Source organism: Perna viridis, chromosome 7, assembly GCF_037379345.1.
Source record: "Perna viridis isolate PV_CMFRI_1.1 ecotype Kerala chromosome 7, ASM3737934v1, whole genome shotgun sequence".
Lineage (NCBI taxonomy): Eukaryota > Metazoa > Mollusca > Bivalvia > Mytilida > Mytilidae > Perna > Perna viridis.
In genome coordinates, this window is record NC_142451.1 from 20169670 (window position 1) to 20192064 (window position 22395).

The 22395-nt window shown below is 32.7% G+C and overlaps 1 protein-coding gene across 1 annotated transcript in view; it reads left to right on the plus strand.

Annotated features, from left to right (window-relative positions):
- The window catches only part of LOC148611723 (uncharacterized), a 64429-nt gene extending 42447 nt beyond the window's left edge, over window positions 1-21982 (plus strand). Inside the window, exons 8-11 of the mRNA XM_088592552.1 lie at window positions 18349-18491; window positions 19702-19766; window positions 20448-20499; window positions 21482-21982. Coding sequence (XP_088448678.1) covers window positions 18349-18491; window positions 19702-19766; window positions 20448-20499; window positions 21482-21483 — 262 coding nt within the window. The 3' untranslated portion in view covers window positions 21484-21982. The remainder of the gene's footprint in view (window positions 1-18348; window positions 18492-19701; window positions 19767-20447; window positions 20500-21481) is intronic.
- The last annotated feature ends 413 nt before the right edge of the window (window positions 21983-22395 follow it).

Sequence of the window (22395 nt, forward strand, 5' to 3'; positions counted from 1 at the left end):
ACTGTTCGCCCTTATACGATTTCGAAAATAATATTGTGCCACAGATACTCCCATGATTAAAATATTGACATATTTTACAAATTGAACAATAAAAACAAGATATTTGTTTTAAATTGAAAATGTTGAAAAATGCATTTCGTCAGTACCGTCTCTTCATAAACTGCAAATTCAATCATAAAAAAAGAGAGACGATATATTGTTCTATAACAAATGAATGTGTAAACGTTTGGACCATACACTCGGTGACAATTTGACTAGTGGTAATATTATTACATTCTTTTAAAAGTAATACAGGATATGAAATTAAAAGAACAATTTGAATTGTATAGTTAAATTAAGTCCAAAATGTTCTACAATTCAGTTAAATGAAAATAAGAAACTGCCCTGGTATAATAAGAAACATACCTATGTAGGACTGTAGGTCAGAAGTATTTAAATTATATTCAAATGACCTGGCATCACAATGAAAGTTACACTGTAATTCCCTGCAAAATACATCTACAAAGTGTATGTTTTGCAGTATATGTTTGTCTTCAAAAATAAAAAAAAATGTAAAATCCAATAACCTAGTACAATACGTCCTATATGGCAGCTTTATATGACTGCACGGTTTACCTTTTTAAAAGGGGCAGGTATGGACATACTATTCAAGATTGATACAGCTTTGAATTTTGATTGCATTGACACAGGATGAGAGTTTCACCAGAATCAACGAAGCCTTTTTTACCTTATTTGGTTCAAATCAATCTAAAACTTTCCATCGGGGAAAGGGCACATTGTGGTACAATTTCAAAGAGATCAATTTTGTTTTACTCAAATTTTCAACCAGACATCAGTGAAATGCTTGTTTTTTACCCCTCGTCATTAATCAGATAAAGTCACAAACACCAAAATGGCACCTTGTAGTACAATCTCAAAAGATAAATATACTTGTACCTGGTATTTCAAGAAAATATTTAATAATTTGAAAAAAAAAATCAATTTCAGAACCGCTTTTGAAAACCAGCACCCATACCTCATATTATTTGTATATATAACTACTCCTATAATGTGATAGGTTGGAATTCCGTTCCTCAATACCCTAACTAAGTCAGAATTAACTTGCCAGACACCATCACACCCCCTACCAAAAAGTTTTTCTTTGTGATTTTGAAAATAAAGTAATTAAAAAATCTGCCGACTGTCTTTCAGAGAAAAAATAAAGTCAAAGATGTTTTTGTATATCCTAGATGGAAAAACTAAGAGTTCGAAATGTTGTTTATATTTAGAATCGATTTTAAACACACACGTATGGCGGGAAAGTGCTCTTGGTCGTGAATAGCCCCTTTTGGGATTCGGCCCTTGAGATATTTTTGTTTGCTTAACAAACACCGTCAAAACAAAAAGGAAATATCTCAAGCGGGCAATCTCAAAATGGATTAGCTCGTGTAATTACAAATACCACATAAGAACAATTAGCTGATGGTCAGCGTCACTTATATCGTGTAATTGATTGGCTAACAGTGTAATACGAAAAATTTAGGAGGATTTTAGTGGTTTATATCTAAAAAGACAGTCAAATTATTTGCTAGAAGCAACGATATCATGGCATTATAAAGCACGAAATGAAGAATATAACGGATATACGGAAATTGCAATCTTTTTCAACTTTTTTGTCATAGTGTTATTTAAATTTAAGACAACTTAGAAAATTACAAGGGGTTGCACTCATTCAATTTGCAAAAATATCTCATTTTTAAGAATTTGATCTGAAATATATGTATCACAGCCATCAACATAATTCTTATATTTACAATTTTAACATTTCATACAACAGTTTTAGATGGATATGTATATTAAAAGAATTTGCACTTATATACTTTGCAAAAATATGTCATTTTGAGGATGTTGAACTAAAATATAAGTGTCACAACCACCAAGCGGATATTAATATTGCCATTTTTAAATATTTAAAACAATACTTGTATACCATTACTGAAATTAAAACTATTCGCATCATATACTTTGTAGGAATATGTCATTTTTTTAGAAATTGGACTGAAATAAATGTGTTGCAGTCATGACAACATATGATGCTTATTTTGACATTTGTTTGCATTTTAGAAATATTTTGTTTGCACCCGTGTAATTTACAGAAGTATTTTTTTGTGGAACGCAACAGTGTTACGGTGTTTTCCAGAACATTTAAACAGAAATCCTGTACAATTTTAATATGTTTCAACCTCTCAATAAATCCTTTATTTGACATTTTGCATACAAAAACTATATATGTACATATTTTACGATATCAGTCCATCGATTCTTTATGAAACATGTCAACGTTCCTTAAATAGAAACGAATCATGTGACCAAGACATGTCTTCTTCATAAAATACCAGAAACATCAAAAGTCCGGGAGGAAGCCGACTACAGCCCATTATGAAATTTAACAGACATTTTAAGTTACTTTATACTATCCAGAAAGTGCCGTGACTAATTTACCTGAGATCGTTAACACATTTAAATTTTGGTCCAAAGCAGTGTTTTTAACAATTGCATCAAGATTTTGCACTTCATTTGCTTTTTTCTATGTGTTAAAAGATACGGTTAATTAGTCACAGCAATTTAAAAAAAAACATTTAAATATACGCTATCCATCCCATTATAAATCTAGTGAGTCTATTTAGCTCTTCCTCCTGGACTTCTAGATCAAAATTGGGTAGTATCATTTAATTATTTCATTTCGTAATGGATGACGTAAATAAAAAAGTTCAGGAGAATGACAATAGTAATGTAATATCAAAATCGGACTACGGAAGAAAATAGAAAAGACATTTTGCATTGTACTGATAACGACATGATGTTGCCTGGCAAGAAAATATGAACATGGCACTACTGCTTAATTAATAAATGTAAATTTTAAAACACTTTTGTTCTCTCTCATTTTATTACAATGCAAATTTAAAACAATATAATTTTAATGAACTAATCATGAAATAAAATAATCTTCAATATCACAATGTCGAGTCTACTTTTTTCGCAGGGACTGTACAAATACCAATCCACAGGCACTCAGACACTCGAGGACAGGATATAGTTATTTATTTACTTTTTTAACTTTGTGGAAAAAAATTCCGAGTTTTTATTCATTGAACCCATAAAAGCCTTAGAACGCATGTCTAACCCGTTTTTTTTTTCTGTAATTTTAGCATTTTTGACAAGTACATGTACCTTATAATCAGATAAATGTCAAATGTTTAGGTAAAAAAATATTGATAGGAGAATGATAATTGCTGCAAACTATAAAGTGACTCATAAGTAACATATCTTAATATCACCAGCATTATCTTTAATGATACAATTTATATAAAAAAGCACAATTAAAGAAAAGAACATAATGTAAATTGGAAAGTAAAGCCGATTTTACATCCTGCATTTTAATTTTAGTAAGTTGTCGGGGTTTGCTTTGCGAAACCTAAGTTTGGTGGTTCTGTCCTCTGAATCACGCAGTCTCAGTCATTAATTCGAAGGGGACGCAGGGGATGGGATATTCACGCCTCCCTTTTTGAAAAATGTATATTTTAGTACGAAAACACTGAGTTTAGTTTAGGCATATACAGCGCGTATACGCACTATCCATTCAAACACTATATGAACTTTGAATTTTCTGACTGTGCCATCTGTAACACAATTAGCATGTTATTTTGTCTATGTAAGTCTTTGTTTAGTTCTGAAATTTCCCATTTTCATCATTTGAAGCTAGCTTTCTGTATTTTGTTTACTATCCTTTCTTGCGGTCAGACAGTTAATGTTAATATATCATGTCTATTCTGCAGAACGATCAGGACCAAAAAGACTTAGAAAAAACAATAGCATGCGCCTATTCTTCATCTACAACTACAATTATAGTTCTAGTTCTTAAAGATAGCCATAACATTCATTGCTATTCCTGTCAAATGCATAATTGATAACAAATAACCGCATATGTGACACATTTTTTGTACTCTCAACCACTTTAGCCAATTACAGGTGCATCAACCGTATTATGGACTACATTTTCTCGGCAAGGTGCTTTGAAAAGTTGTTGTTTATGTCTAAATCAATACAAACTTGGAAGAGATAATGTTTCTACAAGTTGTTTTTGTAAAGAAAATACAAATGAAAGTATCTTTTTGTTTACGACTTGCCCATTCACAATAAAAAAAACTAAGTATGTAAAAGGTTCTGATCAAAACAAATGATTTTTTGTTACTTTGAATTGTAAATTCTCATAATCTCCAAGAAATATTTCATTATTTGAATTGCTAAGGAGAAAACCTCGAAACAAGGGAATGGTGTAAGGCTCACTTGAAAAATAGTAATTATTTTACCTTAGAATTCATTATTTTACTTCAAGAGTTAATTATTTTCGTTAACGTTTTTGCAATACGCACCGCTTTGGTAGCAACAGGGTTTAGTTACTCGATTGGGACTACGTTTGAAAATCATTCATGTACATATGTTAAACTACTTGATTGACCTGTAATATCTGTAATAATTTTATTTCTGAATCCAGGTTCCTTTTAGGATACGGCAATTGATTTTAAGAATTAAAGCAAATAATCTTTATGCTGACCATATTTTCAAAGCAAACATTCTGTTTATTTTTGTCAATGTATGTATCTACATGTACATGTATGTTTTATACATTATTAGTAGTTGTCTATGGATACATCGTAAGTACTAATATCTACTTTAAAATTGGTTCTTTCACTCAATTTCTCCCCACATTTTATCTTATTATAAGCACAGAGATTTCTTTCTTGGTGTTCATTAACAGGAAATGTTGGTATACTTCATATGTCATTCATGTACATGTCTATCCACACATATATACTCTTGTTATTATATGGGTCAAGACAGCTCTCCAGAGTATAAAGTAGCCATTGTTTTTTTTATTCTTTCATGATAAATAATTGGTGGTATGAGCTGGAACCCAACAAAACCTTTGGTAACATGTAAAAGAAATATAATGATTCACTCTTTTACTTTTAATAGTATGCATTTATCAAATGGGGATCACATTTTTACATATAATGTTCAGATTTGTAAGGTTTTGCAGAAAATGTTACAAAAACATACAGATCTATTTTTCTATTTGTATGTGATAGTTGACAAGATATTACATATACTCACAAATAAAACATGTCCTTATGTTTTTTTGTCTCTGGCTGTCTGATGACTTAAACCTGAACTACTATTTTGAGAAAAAAAATGGAAAATATTTTGCCAGTTTAAAAAAAAATTGAATAAAATCATTCGTCAAGAATTCTACAAGCTTTTTCATACTTTGTACTAAACATTTATTCATTACTCATGCATTCTACATGCCATTTCATATCCTGCACTATACATATAACCATTCCTCTTGCATTCTACATGCCATTTCATACCCTGTGCTACACAGAAATGTATTCCTCATGCATTCAACTTGCATTTTTTTACTCTCTACTGCACATAAATTCATTCCTCATGAATTCTACATGCAGATTCATGCTTAGTACTGCACATAAGTTCATTACTCAGTCATTCTACATGCGATTTCATACCCTGTACTACAAATAAATTCATTCCTCATGCATTCAACATGAAATTTTCTTACTCTCTACTCCACATAAATTCATTCCTAAGGCATTCTTCATGCAATTTCATACTTAGTACTGCACACATATTCATTCCTCATGCATTTTACATGCCATTTCATACCCTGTGCTACACAGAAATTTATTCCTCATGCATTCAACATGCAATTTTCTTTACTCTCTACTGCAAATAAATTCATTCCTCATGCATTCTACATGCATATTCATGCTTAGTACTGCACGCAAATTCATTACTCAGGCATTCTACATGAAATTTCATACCCTGTTTTGCACATCAATTCATTCCTAAAGCATTCTACATGCCATTTCATACCCTGTGCTACACAGAAATTTATTCCTCATGCATTCAACTTGCATTTTTTTACTCTCTACTGCGCATAAATTCATTCCTCATGCATTCTACATGCAGATTCATGCTTAGTACTGCACATAAATGTATTACTCAGACATTCTACATGAGATTTCATACCCTGTGCTACAAATAAATTCATCCCTCATTCATTCAACATGAAATTTTCTTTACTCTCTACTGCACATAAATTCATTCCTAAGGCATTATACATGCAATTGCATACTTAGTACAGCACATCAATTCATTCCTCATGCATTCTACATGCCATTTCATACCCTGTGCCACACAGACATTTATTCCTCATGCATTCAACATGCAATTTTCTTTACTCTCTACTGCACATAAATTCATTCCTCATGCATTCTACATGCATATTCATGCTAAGTACTGCACGTCAATTCATTACTCATGCATTCAACATGAAATTTTCTTACTCTCTACTGCACATAAATTCATTCCTAAGGCATTCTTCATGCAATTTCCTACGTAGTACTGCACATACATTCATTCCTCATGCATTCTACATGCCATTTCATACCCTGTGCTACACAGAAATTTATTCCTCACGCATTCAACATGCAGTTTTCTTTACTCTCTACTGCACATAAATTCATTCCTCATGCATTCTACATGCATATTCATTCTTAGTACTGCACGTAAATTCATTACTCAGGCATTCTACATGCAATTTCATACTTAGTACTGCACATACATTCATTCTTCATGCATTCTACACGCCATTTTATACCCTGTGCTACATAGAAATTATTCCTCATGCATTCAACGCGCACTTTTCTTTACTCTCTACTGCACATAAATTCATTCCTCATGCATTCTACATCCAGATTCATGCTCAGTACTGCACATAAATTTATTACTCAGGCATTCTACATGAGATTTCATACCCTGTACTACAAATGAATTCATTCCTCATGCATTCAACATGAAATTTTCTTACTCTCTACTCCACATAAATTTATTCCTAAGGCATTCCTCATGCAATTTCATACTTAGTACTGCACACATATTCATTCCTCATGCATTCTACATGCCATTTCATACCCTGTGCTACACAGAAATTTATTCCTCATGCATTCAACATGCAATTTTCTTTACTCTCTACTGCACATAAATTCATTCCTCATGCATTCTACATCCAGATTCATGCTCAGTACTGCACATAAATTTATTACTCAGGCATTCTACATGAGATTTCATACCCTGTACTACAAATGAATTCATTCCTCATGCATTCAACATGAAATTTTCTTACTCTCTACTCCACATAAATTTATTCCTAAGGCATTCCTCAAGCAATTTCATACTTAGTACTGCACATATATTCATTCCTCATGCATTCTACATGCCATTTCATACCCTGTGCTCCACAGAAATTTATTCCTCATGCATTCAACATGCAATTTTCTTTACTCTCTACTGCACATAAATTCATTCCTCATGCATTCTACATGCATATTCATGCTTAGTACTGCACGTAAATTTATTACTCAGGCATTCTACATGAAATGTCATACCCTGTTCTGCACATAAAATCATTCCTAAGGCATTCTACATGCCATTTCAAACCCTGTGCTACGCAGAAATTTATTCCTCATGCATTCAACTTGCATTTTTTGACTCTCTACTGCACATAAATTCATTCCTCATGCATTCTACATGCAGATTCATACTTAGTACTGCACATATATTTATTACTCAGGCATTCTACATGAGATTTTATACCCTGTACTACAAATAAATTCATTCCTCATTCATTCAACATGAAATTTTTTCTACTCTCTACTGCACATAAATTCATTACTAAGTCATCCTACATGCAATTGCCTACTTAGTACTGCACATACATTCATTCCTCATGCATTCTACATGCCATTTCATACCCTGTGCTACACAGAAATTTATTCCTCATGCATTCAACATGCAGATTCATACTTAGTACTGCACATAAATTTATTACTCAGGCATTCTACTTCAGATTTCATACCCTGTACTACAAATAAATTCATACCTCATGCATTCAACATGAAATTTTCTTACTCTCTACTGCACATAAATTCATTCCTAAGGCATTCATGCAATTTCATACTTAGTACTGCACATATATGCATTCCTCATGCATTCTACATGCCATTTCATACCCTGTGCTACACAGAAATTTATTCCTCATGCATTCAACATGCCATTGTCTTTACTCTCTACTGCAAATAAATTCATTCCTCATGCATTCTACATGCATATTCATGCTTAGTACTGCACGTCAATTCATTACTCATGCATTCATCATGAAATTTTCTTACTCTCTACTGCACATAAATTCATTCCTAAGGCATTCTTCATGCAATTTCATACGTAGTACTGCTCATACATTCATTCCTCATGCATTCTACGTGCCATTTCATACCCTGTGCTACACAGAAATTTATTCCTCATGCATTCAACTTGCATTTTTTTACTCTCTACTGCACATAAATTCATTCCTCATGCATTCTACATGCATATTCATGCTTAGTACTGCACGTCAATTCATTACTCATGCATTCATCATGAAATTTTCTTACTCTCTACTGCACATCAGTTCATTCCTAAGGCATTCTTCATGCAATTTCATACGTAGTACTGCTCATACATTCATTCCTCATGCATTCTACATGCCATTTCATACCCTGTGCTACACAGAAATTCATTCCTCATGCATTCTACATGCATATTCCTTCTTAGTGCTGCATGTAAATTCATTACTCAGGCATTCTACATGACATTTCATACCCAGTACTTCACATAAATTCATTCCTAAGGCATTGTACATGCCATTTCATACCCTGTGCTACACAGATATTTATTCCTCATGCATTCAACTTGAAATTTTCTTTACTCTCTACTGCACATAAATTCATTCCTAAGGCATTCTACATGCAATTTCATACTTAGTACTGCACTTAAATTTATTACTCAGGCATTCCACTTGAGATTTCATACTCTGTACTACAAATAAATTCATTCCTCATGCATTCAACATGAAATTTTCCTACTCTCTACTGCACATAAATTCATTCCTAAGGCATTCTTCATGCAATTTCATACTTAGTACTGCACATATATTCATTCCTCATGCATTCTACATGCCATTTCATACCCTGTGCTACACAGAAATTTATTCCTCATGCATTCAAATTGCATTTTTTTAATCTCTACTGCACATAAATTCATTCCTCACGCATTCTACATGCATATTCATGCTTAGTACTGCACATAAATTTATTACTCAGGCATTCTACATAGGATTTCATACCCTGTACTACAAATAAATTCATTCCTCATGCATTCAACATGAAATTTTCTTACTCTCAACCGCACATAAATTCATTCCTAAGGCATTCTTCATGCAATTTCATACTTAGTACTGCACATATATTCATTCCTCATGCATTCCACATGCCATTTCATACCCTGTGCTACACAGAAAATTATTCCTCATGCATTCAACATCCAATTTTCTTTAGTGTCTACTGCAGATAAATTCATTCCTCATGCATTCTACATGCATAGTCATGCTTAGCACTGCACGTCAATTCATTCCTCATGCATTCAACATGAAGTTTTCTTTACTCTTTACTCTCTACTGCACATAAATTCATTCCTAATGCATTCTACATGCAATTTCATACTTAGTACTGCACATAAATTTATTACTCAGGCATTCTACTTGAGATTTCATACCCTGTACTACAAATAAATTCATTCCTCATGCATTCAACATGAAATTTTCTTACTCTCTACTGCACATAAATTCATTCCTAAGGCATTCATGCAATTTCATACTTAGTACTGCACATATATTCATTCCTCATGCATTCTACATGCCATTTCATACCCTGTGCTACACAGAAATGTATTCCTCATGCATTCAACATGCAATTTTCTTTACTCTCTACTGCAAATCAATTCATTCCTCATGCATTCTACATGCATATTCATGCTTAGTACTGCACATAAATTTATTACTCAGGCATTCTACATAAGATTTCATGCCCTGTACTACAAATAAATTCATTCCTCATTCATTCAACATGAAATTTTCTTACTCTCTACTCCACATAAATTCATTCCTAAGGCATTCTACATGCAATTTCATACTTAGTACTGCACATACATTCATTCCTCATGCATTTTACATGCCATTTCATACCCTGTGTTACACAGAAATTTATTCCTTATGCATTCGACTTGCATTTTTTAACTCTCTACTGCACATACATCCATTCCTCATGCATTCTACATGCAGATTCATGCTTAGTACTGCACATAAATTTATTACTCAGGCATTCTACATGAGATTTCATACCCTGTACTACAAATAAATGCATTCCTCATGCATTCAACATGAAATTTTCTTACTCTCAACTGCACATAAATTCATTCCTAAGGCATTCTTCATGCAATTTCATACTTAGTACTGCACATATATTCATTCCTCATGCATTCTACATGCCATTTCATACCCTGTGCTACACAGAAAAGTATTCCTCATGCATTCAACATGCAATTTTCTTTAGTCTCTACTGCACGTTAATTCATTCCTCATGCATTCTACATGCATAGTCATGCTTAGCACTGCACGTCAATTCATTACTCAGGCATTCAACATGAAATTTTCTTACTCTTTACTGCACATAAATTCATTCCTAAAGCATTCTTCATGCAATTTCATACTTAGTACTGCACATAAATTTATTACTCAGGCATTCTACTTGAGATATCGTACCCTGTACTACAAATAAATTCATTCCTCATTTATTCAACATGAAATTTTCTTTACACTTTACGGCACATAAATTCATTCCTAAGGCATTCTACATGGAATTTCATACCTAGTACTGCACATAAATTTATTACTCATGCATTCTACTTGAGATTTCATACCCTGTACTACAAATAAATTCATTTCTCATGCATTCAACATGAAATTTTCTTACTCTCTTCTGCACGTCAATTCATTCCTAAGGAATTCTTCATGCAATTTCATACTTAGTACTGCACATATATTCATTTCTCATGCATTCTACATGCCATTTCATACCCTGTGCTACACAGAAATTCATTCCTTATGCATTCTACATGCATATTCATTCTTAGTACTGCACGTAAATTCATTACGCAGGCATTCTACATGAAATTTCAAACTTAGTACTGCACATAAATTCATTCCTAAGGCATTCTACATGCCATTTCATACCCTGTCCTACACAGAAATTTATTCATCATGCATTTAACTTGCATTGTTTTACTCTCTACTGCACATAAATTCATTCCTCATGCATCCTACATGCAGATTCATGCTTAGTACTGCACATAAAGTTATTACTCAGGCATTCTACATGAGATTTCATACCCTGTACTATAAATAAATTCATTCCTCATTCATTCAACATGAAATTTTCTTTACTCTCTACTGCACATCAATTCATTCCTAAGGCATTCTACATGCCATTTCATACCCTGTGCTACACAGAAATTTATTCCTCATGCATTCAACATGCATTTTTTTACTCTCTACTGCACATACATTCATTCCTCATGCATTCTACATGCAGATTCATGCTTAGTACTGCACATACATTTATTACTCAGGCATTCTACATGAGATTTCATACCCTGTACTACAAATAAATTCATTCCTCATTCATTCAACATGAAATTTTCTTTACTCTCTACTGCACATAAATTCATTCCTCATTCATTCTACATGCCATTTCATACCCTGTGCTACACAGAAATTTATTCCTCATGCATTCAACTTGCATTTTTTTACTCTCTACTGCACATAAATTCATTCCTCATGCATTCTACATGCAGATTCATGCTTAGTACTGCACATAAATTTATTACTCAGGCATTCTACATGAGATTTCATACCCTGTACTACAAATAAATTCATTCCTCATTCATTCAACATGAAATTTTCTTTACTCTCTACTGCACATAAATTCATTCCTAAGGCATTCTACATGCAATTTCATACTTAGTACTGCACATACATTCATTCCTCATGCATTCTACATGCCATTTCATACCCTGTGCTACACAGAAATTTATTCCTCATGCATTCAACATGCAATTTTCTTTACTCTCTACTGCATATAAATTCATTCCTCATGCATTCTACATACAGATTCATGCTTAGTACTGCACATAAATTTATTACTCAGGAATTCTACTTGAGATTTCATACCCTGTACTACAAATAAATTCATTCCTCATGCATTCAACATGAAATTTTCTTACTCTCTACTGCACAGAAATTCATTCCTAAGGCATTCTTCATGCAATTTCATACTTAGTACTGCACATATATTCATTCCTCATGCATTCTACATGCCATTTCATACCCTGTGCTACACAGAAATTTATTCCTCATGCATTCAACATGCACTTTTCTTTACTCTCTACTGCACATAAATTCATTCCTCATGCATTCTACATGCATATTCATTCTTAGTACTGCACGTAAATTCATTACTCAGGCATTCTACATGAAATTTCATGCCCTGTACTGCACATAAATTCATTCCTAAGGCATTCTACATGCCATTTCATACCCTTTGCTACACAGAAATTCATTCCTCATGCATTCTACATGCAGATTCATGCTTAGTACTGCACATAAATTTATTACTCAGGCATTCTACATGAGATTTCATACCCTGTACTACAAATAAATTCATTCCTCATTCATTCAACATGAAATTTTCTTTACTCTCTACTGCACATAAATTCATTCCTAAGGCATTCTTCATGCAATTTCATACTTAGTACTGCACATATATTCATTCCTCATGCATTCTACATGCCATTTCATACCCTGTGCTACACAGAAATTTATTCCTCATGCATTCAACATCCAATTTTCTTTACTCTCTACTGCACATAAATTCATTCCTCATGCATTCTACATGCATATTCATTCTTAGTACTGCACGTTAATTCATTACTCAGGCATTCTACATGAGATTTCAAACCCTGTACTACAAATAAATTCATTCCTCATGCATTCAACATGAAATTTTCTTACTCTCTTCTGCACGTCAATTCATTCCTAAGGCATTCTTCATGCAATTTCATACTTAGTACTGCACATATATTCATTCCTCGTGCATTCTACATGCCATTTCATACCCTGTGCTACACAGAAATTCATTCTTCATGCATTCTACATGCATATTCATTCTTAGTACTGCACGTAAATTCATTACGCAGGCATTCTACATGAAATTTCCTACCCTGTACTGCACATAAATTCATTCCTAAGGCATTCTACATGCCATTTCATACCCTGTGCTACGCAGAAATTTATTCCTCATGCATTCAACATGCAATTTTCTTTACTCTCTACTGCACATAAATTCATTCCTCATGCATTCTACATGCAGATTAATGCTTAGTATTGCACATAAATTTATTACTCAGGCATTCTACATAAGATTTCATATCCTGTACTACAAATAAATTCATTCCTCATTCATTCAACATGAAATTTTCTTTACTCTCTACTGCACATAAATTCATTCCTCATGCATTCTACATGCCATTTCATACCCTGTGCTACACAGAAATTCATTCTTCATGCATTCTACATGCATATTCATTCTTAGTACTGCACGTTAATTCATTACTCAGGCATTCTACATGAGATTTCAAACCCTGTACTAGAAATAAATTCATTCCTCATGCATTCAACATGAACTTTTCTTACTCTCTTCTGCACGTCAATTCATTCCTAAGGCATTCTTCATGCAATTTCATACTTAGTACTGCACATATATTCATCCCTCATGCATTCTACATGCCATTTCATACCCTGTGCTACACAGAAATTCATTCTTCATGCATTCTACATGCATATTCATTCTTAGTACTGCACGTAAATTCATTACGCATGCATTCTACATGAAATTTCCTACCCTGTACTGCACATAAATTCATTCCTAAGGCATTCTACATGCCATTTCATACCCTGTGCTACACAGAAATTTATTCCTCATGCATTTAACTAGCATTGTTTTACTCTCTACTGCACATAAATTCATTCCTCATGCATCCTACATGCAGATTCATGCTTAGTACTGCACATAAATTTATTACTCAGGCATTCTACATTAGATTTCGTATCCTGTACTACAAATAAATTCATTCCTCATTCATTCAACATGAAATTTTCTTTACTCTCTACTGCACATAAATTCATTCCTCATGCATTCTACATGCCATTTCATACCCTGTGCTACACAGAAATTTATTCCTCATGCATTGAACTTGCATTTTTTTACTCTCTACTGCACATAAATTCATTCCTCATGCATTCTACATGCAGATTCATGCTTAGTACTGCACATAAATTTATTACTCAGGCATTCTACATGAGATTTCATACCCTGTACTACAAATACATTCATTCCTCATTCATTCAACATGAAATTTTCTTTACTCTCTACTGCGCATAAATTCATTCCTAAGGCATTCTACATGCAATTTCATACTTAGTACTGCACATACATTCATTCCTCATGCATTCTACATGCCATTTCATACCCTGTGCTACGCAGAAATTTATTCCTCATGCATTCAACATGCAATTTTCTTTACTCTCTACTGCACATAAATTCATTCCTCATGCATTCTACATGCATATTCATTCTTAGTACTGCACGTAAATTCATTACTCAGGCATTCTACATGAAATTTCATACCCTGTACTGCACATAAATTCATTCCTAAGGCATTCTACATGCCATTTCATACCATTTGCTACACAGAAATTCATTCCTCATGCATTCTACATGCAGATTCATGCTTAGTACTGCATATAAATTTATTACTCAGGCATTCTACATGAGATTTCATACCCTGTACTACAAATAAATTCATTCCTCATTCATTCAACATGAAATTTTCTTTACTCTCTACTGCACATAAATTCATTCCTCATGCCTTCTACATGCATATTCATTCTTAGTACTGCACGTTAATTCATTATTCAGGCATTCTACATGAGATCTCCTACCCTGTACTGCACATAAATTCATTCCTAAGGCATTCTACATGCCTTTTCATACCCTGTGCTACATAGAAATTTATTCCTCATGCATTGAACTTGCATTTTTGTACTCTCTACTGCACATAAATTCATTCCTCATGCATTCTACATGCAGATTCATGCTTAGTACTGCACATACATTTATTACTCAGGCATTCTACATGAGATTTCATACCCTGTACTACAAATAAATTCATTCTTCATTCATTCAACATGAAATTTTCTTTACTCTCTACTGCGCATAAATTCATTCCTCATGCATTCTACATGCCATTTCATACCCTGTGCTACACAGAAATTTATTCCTCATGCATTGAACTTGCATTTTTGTACTCTCTACTGCACATAAATTCATTCCTCATGCATTCTACATGCAGATTCATGCTTAGTACTGCACATAAATTTATTACTCAGGCATTCTACATGAGATTTCATACCCTGTACTACAAATAAATTCATTCCTCATTCATTCAACATGAAATTTTCTTTACTCTCTACTGCGCATAAATTCATTCCTAAGGCATTCTACATGCAATTTCATACTTAGTACTGCACATACATTCATTCCTCATGCATTCTACATGCCATTTCATACCCTGTGCTACGCAGAAATTTATTCCTCATGCATTCAACATGCAATTTTCTTTACTCTCTACTGCACATAAATTCATACCTCATGCATTCTACATGCATATTCATTCTTAGTACTGCACGTAAATTCATTACTCATGCATTCTACATGAAATTTCATACCCTGTACTGCACATAAATTCATTCCTAAGGCATTCCACATGCCATTTAATACCCTGTGCTACACAGAAATTCATTCCTCATGCATTATACATGCAGATTCATGCTTAGTACTGCACATAAATGTATTACTCAGGCATTCTACATGAGATTTCATACCCTGTACTACCAATAAATTCATTCCTCATTCATTCAACATGAAATTTTCTTTACTCTTTACTGCACATAAATTCATTCCTAAGGCATTCTTCATGCAATTTCATACTTAGTACTGCACATACATTCATTTCTCATGCATTCTACATGCCATTTCATACCCTGTGCTACACAGAAATTTATTCCTCATGCATTCAACATGCAATTTTCTTTACTCTCTACTGCACATAAATTCATTCCTTATGCATTCTACATGCAGATTCATGCTTAGTACTGCACATAAATTTATTACTCAGGCATTCTACTTGAGATTTCATACCCTGTATTACAAATAAATCCATTCTTCATTCATTCAACATGAAATTTTCTTTACTCTCTACTGCACATAAATTCATTCCTAAGGCATTCTACATACAATTGCATACTTTGTACTGCACATACATTTATTCCTCATGCATTCAACATGCAATTTTCTTTACTCTCTACTGCACATAAATTCATTCCTCATGCATTCTACATGCATATTCATGCTTAGTACTGCACGTAAATTCATTACTCAGGTATTCTACATGAAATTTCATACCCTGTACTGCACATAAATTCATTCCTAAGGCATTCTATATGCAGTTTCATACTTAGTACTGCACATAAATTCATTCCTCATGCATTCTACATGCCATTTCATACTATGTGTTGCACAGAAATATATTCTGATGCATTCAACATGCAATATTTTACTCTCTACTGCACATATATTTGTTTTCTTTATGTATGTAAGATGCAATTTTGTACTCTCTAATGCACATGCATTAATTCCTCAAGCATTCTACATGCAATTTCATACTTAGTACTGCACATAAATTCATTCCTCATGCATTATACATGCATTTTTATGCATGAAGTTTTATATAGAATGCTTGAGGAATTAATTTCATTTTTTTATGTATAAAGTATTAAATTATTCAGATTAAGAGTTCAAAATTATATCAAATTAGGCAGTAGGATAATAAAATGAATAAATGTCATTTAGGATTTTAATGACTTGTTTTAAGAAGCTGATGTGAAATGCCTTTTAAAACTTCACTCTGTTTATTTAAACAATTATACAGGTCCAACCTAATGCATTATATGTGTTTGATAAAACGTTTAATTTTTATGTTTCCTTTTTGGAATGGGAAATAGGCATTGGACACCTGGAAATTATGCGATGCAATCAGTGAGGGAGAGGGCAATGGGAGAATGGGGACAGAGCTTTCGGGAATGGGGCATGGGGCAATGTGGTATGAGGCATGGGGCAATGGGGTATGGGGTATGGGGGAAGTGGGAAGTTTATCCCATACGGGGACTGTACGTGTATTGGAAGAAGTCTCTGCAAAGCGAAAACTTTCTTATCAAATGCATGTCCTTTTTTGTGGAGATATAGTTACTACTGTATACGTACTAATTGTCAAGTTTGTGGATGTTTTAGTATTCTGTGGAGTGAATATATGTTTCCATCAATATTGGTCAAACAAATTCCGAAGCGTCAGCAGTGAGATGATTCAAATCCATCAAAATCCAAACGCTTGGCCTTAACATGAACACGTGGCCTTGACATAAACACATGAAACAACGACAATCTACATACACAATGTAGCGAACCGTATGAGATAGATAACAAATACTAATAGAGATGGGAAATAAGACGTCACACACAAAAACACTAAAGCACTAGCAACATGACCCCCTTTAAAATCAAAATAATAAAAATAAAAAATAAAAGTAATAAAATAAAGTAATAAAAAATCACCATCAAGCATACGCCGTAATCAATCTTTTTTTAATGGAATGAATTTGTTCTTGAACTTATTGTCATGAAGCATTATATCATGCGACAATAATTAACATCGTGCAAACAAATTAATTTGAAAATTTCAAAAGAAATGTAATGTATCTCTCTCTCTCTCAACGCACATTCTAAGTGAAAATAATCAGTTTCGCGGATCAGACTTTGTTTGTGCTTGTTTTTCATAAAAATAGCCAAATAGAGAAAAAAAATACTTTAACGCTGAACGTATGCTTATATAAACTATATAAACAACTTTTGAATATGTCATGTCAAATGTTTTGTGAAATAATTTCAAGTTCATCACTAGGATCTCCGAGGAGTTAATTGTTAAAGTTTGTGACAAATGTCTATTTTCTCTAGTTTCAATAAAAACTTTAAAATCGAACATTTGAATATGTCTGTCATCTGCAAATATTTTGTGAATTAAATTCAAATTCATCACTGGTATCTCCAAGGAGCGAATTGTAAATGTTTTTGAAACAAGTCTGTATGTTTTTTAGTTTCAATTAAAAAAAAATCTAATATTCAGTGAATACCAGAGTTATGGTTTCTTTCATGGGCGAATACCAACCTGCTATTATAATACTTGGAACAGTTTTGGCACTAGATTTGTGTATGATAGGTGGAGTGATGACGAATCGCAGATAGAATTTCCAAGATATACACTCTCCGGTTTGTATTGTAGTCTATCAGTGTATTCATGTTGTCAATATCAAATAATCATATCTTTGAGATGCAAAATAACCAAAGTTAAAAAAAAACTGAGTTTTATGACCGCTAATTGTTGGGTAGTAAATTGGAAAATAGAGTTTACGAAGGCGTCACCATGTTCAAGCGATTGGTTATAATTTTGAGAAAGAGTACTTGGGGAAAATTGCTTGCTGTGTATCATTCTCATATAAAGAATTCGTGCCTGAGATTTGCAAAAACGAAATAACTTTTTGTTTTAGAATCTCAACTGCGGAACAAGTGATTATTTTCTTTTGACGACATGTTTTTGTATTATATGCATTATTTCAAAATCTATGTAATCACATCAAATGGTTCATTTGCGGATCAATTAATATTCGTTAAATGAACTAAATGACGTCTTCTTTCCGATTGGTGGTTTTTTTACGGGTTCTTGTCTATCTTTGCGGATCTCGCACGACCGCCCCTTGCGGCGATTGTATTAGTAGATGTGTGTTAGTAGTTGGCGGTAGCGAAGCCCAGCCTTCGGGATACCTGACCAAAGAACTGATTGAGAGTATGTCCTACTGACGGCTGGGCTGCTCTGTTGACGCCCTGACCTACTCCCTGATCCTACTAGGGTCCAACAGGGTTTCCCCACTCTAATTGTTTGGGAGTTCGTCAACGTAAAGAGTGTGACGTCTTCATATCTTCAAACAGTACATAACAGTACAACCCCACCTTTAGCACCTGCCCACTGTCTTTTCTTTTACCGTCGCTACGAGACAAAACACTCATTTAAAAACGTTTACACGATGATTTAAAGGCTGAAAGGTTTCCAAATTAAAATCAATTATATAAATACACACATTTAACACATACGATGACATAAATATATAAATTTAATACAACTTCCATACGGAACAACCGTTATTTTGGCTACGCCAAGGGAAATTTTTGTCAAAAAAATTACTGTATTTGTCATATTAGAAAAGAAATTATTCCTTCCGGGGGTAGATTTGTACTCATTTTAACATGGGTTTTGCGTTTATATTCTCATTTATATAATCGAATATAAATGCCTACCCATGTTAAAATGAGTTCAAATCTACCCCTCCTTGATTTTTTTTTCTAAAATATAAAACACATTTTGATATTGTCCGGTATTTTCAAAAATTTGATAATTGAACCAGTTTTTAAATTTGATTTTCAGAAAATCCCCAAAAATACACATCGACTTGGGAATATATTTACGATGTTCTTGGAGAAAAAGAAACAGTAAGAATTTTCTATAACACTTTAATATTTTAAAACATACATACTTACATATTCATTCTGTTTTTTAATGAGAATAAATAATTACTACAGGAACCTGTACTAATATTTGAATAGTATACCTTTGGTTTGCTCGACGTACTAGCCTTTATTGACATTTTAATTATTTATTTTTTTGGGTATAATATGTAAGTTTTGGATTGTAACGTTGATGAATTAAGTAAAAGTTTATTTTGCTGAGGGCCATATTGCAATATTTGGATTGGTTGGTGGCCCCAAAAATATCTATCTGAATGGAAGTGTAGCTGAGGTCCATTGGTTTCTGTGGACAACCAACCGGTCTATATGTTGCAATAATGATGTAATTGTAATGTTATACATTTTCAAACGTAGTTTCTTTTTTTTTTTCTGGAGAACTCGTGTTGAAGAAAAGAGAAAAACATACATCACTTTTTATATAAATTATGATGTCACGAAGCGGTCTTTTAAATTATTTACGGACCGGCAAATATATCTAAGAATGAAGCAAACAAAAAACTTTAATGTATGGTATGAGTTATTATTATCTCTTATAGTTCAAAACTAAATATTATGTACCTCTATGTTTACAGACATACTACATAGACATCAGAGTTTGTATCTTGTTGTTTTTTTAGATAGTAGGATTTAACTATTTATTTTCAGTTTTCCATCAAACGACCTAAAACAAGAACTACGTCAAACAGTTTATATACATGTGAGTGATTCTTTATGATTAAGTTAATTTTCACTACACAACCCAACGACTAAACCATATGGCACGCCGCACTAATATTTATTCCAATTTCTAGATATCTTCTATTATCTATTAAATATCTTCTATGTGTTTTTAAGATTTCTTATGAAATATACAATATATCTTACAAAGTTACGTGGTATCTTATATCCTTTATATCTTATAAAACATATGAGATGTCTCATATGCTTTATAAGATATCTTATTAAACATATACATTGCATAAGATACCATATGCATTTTGTAAAATTTCATTGAAAACAAATTAGAAAATATCTACTACATTATATATGATATATCTTTCTACAAATTTGAATATATATATATATATATATATATATATATATATATATATATATAAGGCATGTCATATAACCAAATTAAAAAGATAGTGTACAAACACGAACACAGAAAGTTATCGTCTAAAACGAATTTTCAATCATTGCAGTTCTGAATATCCATAATATTTATTCTTTTTTTTTACATCACGTGCTGGACTGCATTAGAATAAAACTATTTAGAGTGATATACGAGCCAAAACAAAAAAAAATGAGAAATCATATGCTACACGTAGTCATTAATCTATTACCCCTTTCACATTTTAAAAGTTTATAGGTTTACACACCAAATGCAGTCTGTTAAGTTTTTTGCAAGTATTTAACAAAGTTAACTTCGCGCCGCATTATCGGCTTAAAGTTTGATGTATACACATGCAAAATTATTAACACCATCATAGCAATGATATCTATGTCACACGGGAAGTATACATGTTAACGGGAAGTATACATGTTAACGGGAAGTATACATGTTAACGGGAAGTATACATGTCAAGGTTTGGAGACACATATCTATATAACGACTATATCAATTTTTATGCATTTTATAGTAAATAGAAAGATTTTTAACACTTCCAATTTTTATCAATTGTCCAATTTTGTTGTAGAATGAAGACTGGCAACGTCGATTAATAGTCAAACATAAAAAAAAATGTTCACCACCTCAGGTGATAGTTCTGGCAGTATGGACATGTATGACACACCCATTTGTTTTTAATTGAAAAAGACTGAAATATCCTTTGCTATGGATCTGAAACTTCAATTGTATAATCTTATATCATTCGTTGTCTAAACAAAGGACAATTCGAAAATCGATAAAAAAGACGAACTTACTTAACATAATCTGATAAATCATGCATGTTTAATTAACACATCAACTATTGTTTGAGTGGACAAACTTTCACTACGCAACCAATTCACAAATAATTTTATTTCTATTAATTTGAAATGACCGAGGCAAATACTGACACTCGGGACACATTATTGTTTAATTATAGATTCATCTTTTCAACATTCCAAAAGGTCAGTCATCAATACATAGTTCAAGTAAAATGAATTGTGATATAATCTGGTGTGCTGTGATACTAAATAAAAATTCACACATTAAATTCAGCATGATTGTTACTGCCGATCACTTTCAAATTCATCATGTTCATAGTCATATTCTAAAGAAATAATAATTTCTTTTATGTCACTTGAATGTTTCGAATATCACTATTTATGATTTATCATTGCAAGTAGTCTATTCCTTCGATATATCTTTCTATTCTTATTTAAATCTATAATCACTGTCCCTGCTCTATCGATATCTACACATACTTTTAAGAATAATCAAGGGAACCAATATTCTAGTGAAAATCAAAAGAATATAATCCAGGAACAAAGACCAGACATGGAAAACAGAAAAATAACACAGAACATTAAATTACAAAAAAAATAATACATGCAAAGTAACAAAAGTAAATGTTACATGATTAAAAGGTATTACCGTGACTTTCCTACTACCATGACACCCTTTTTT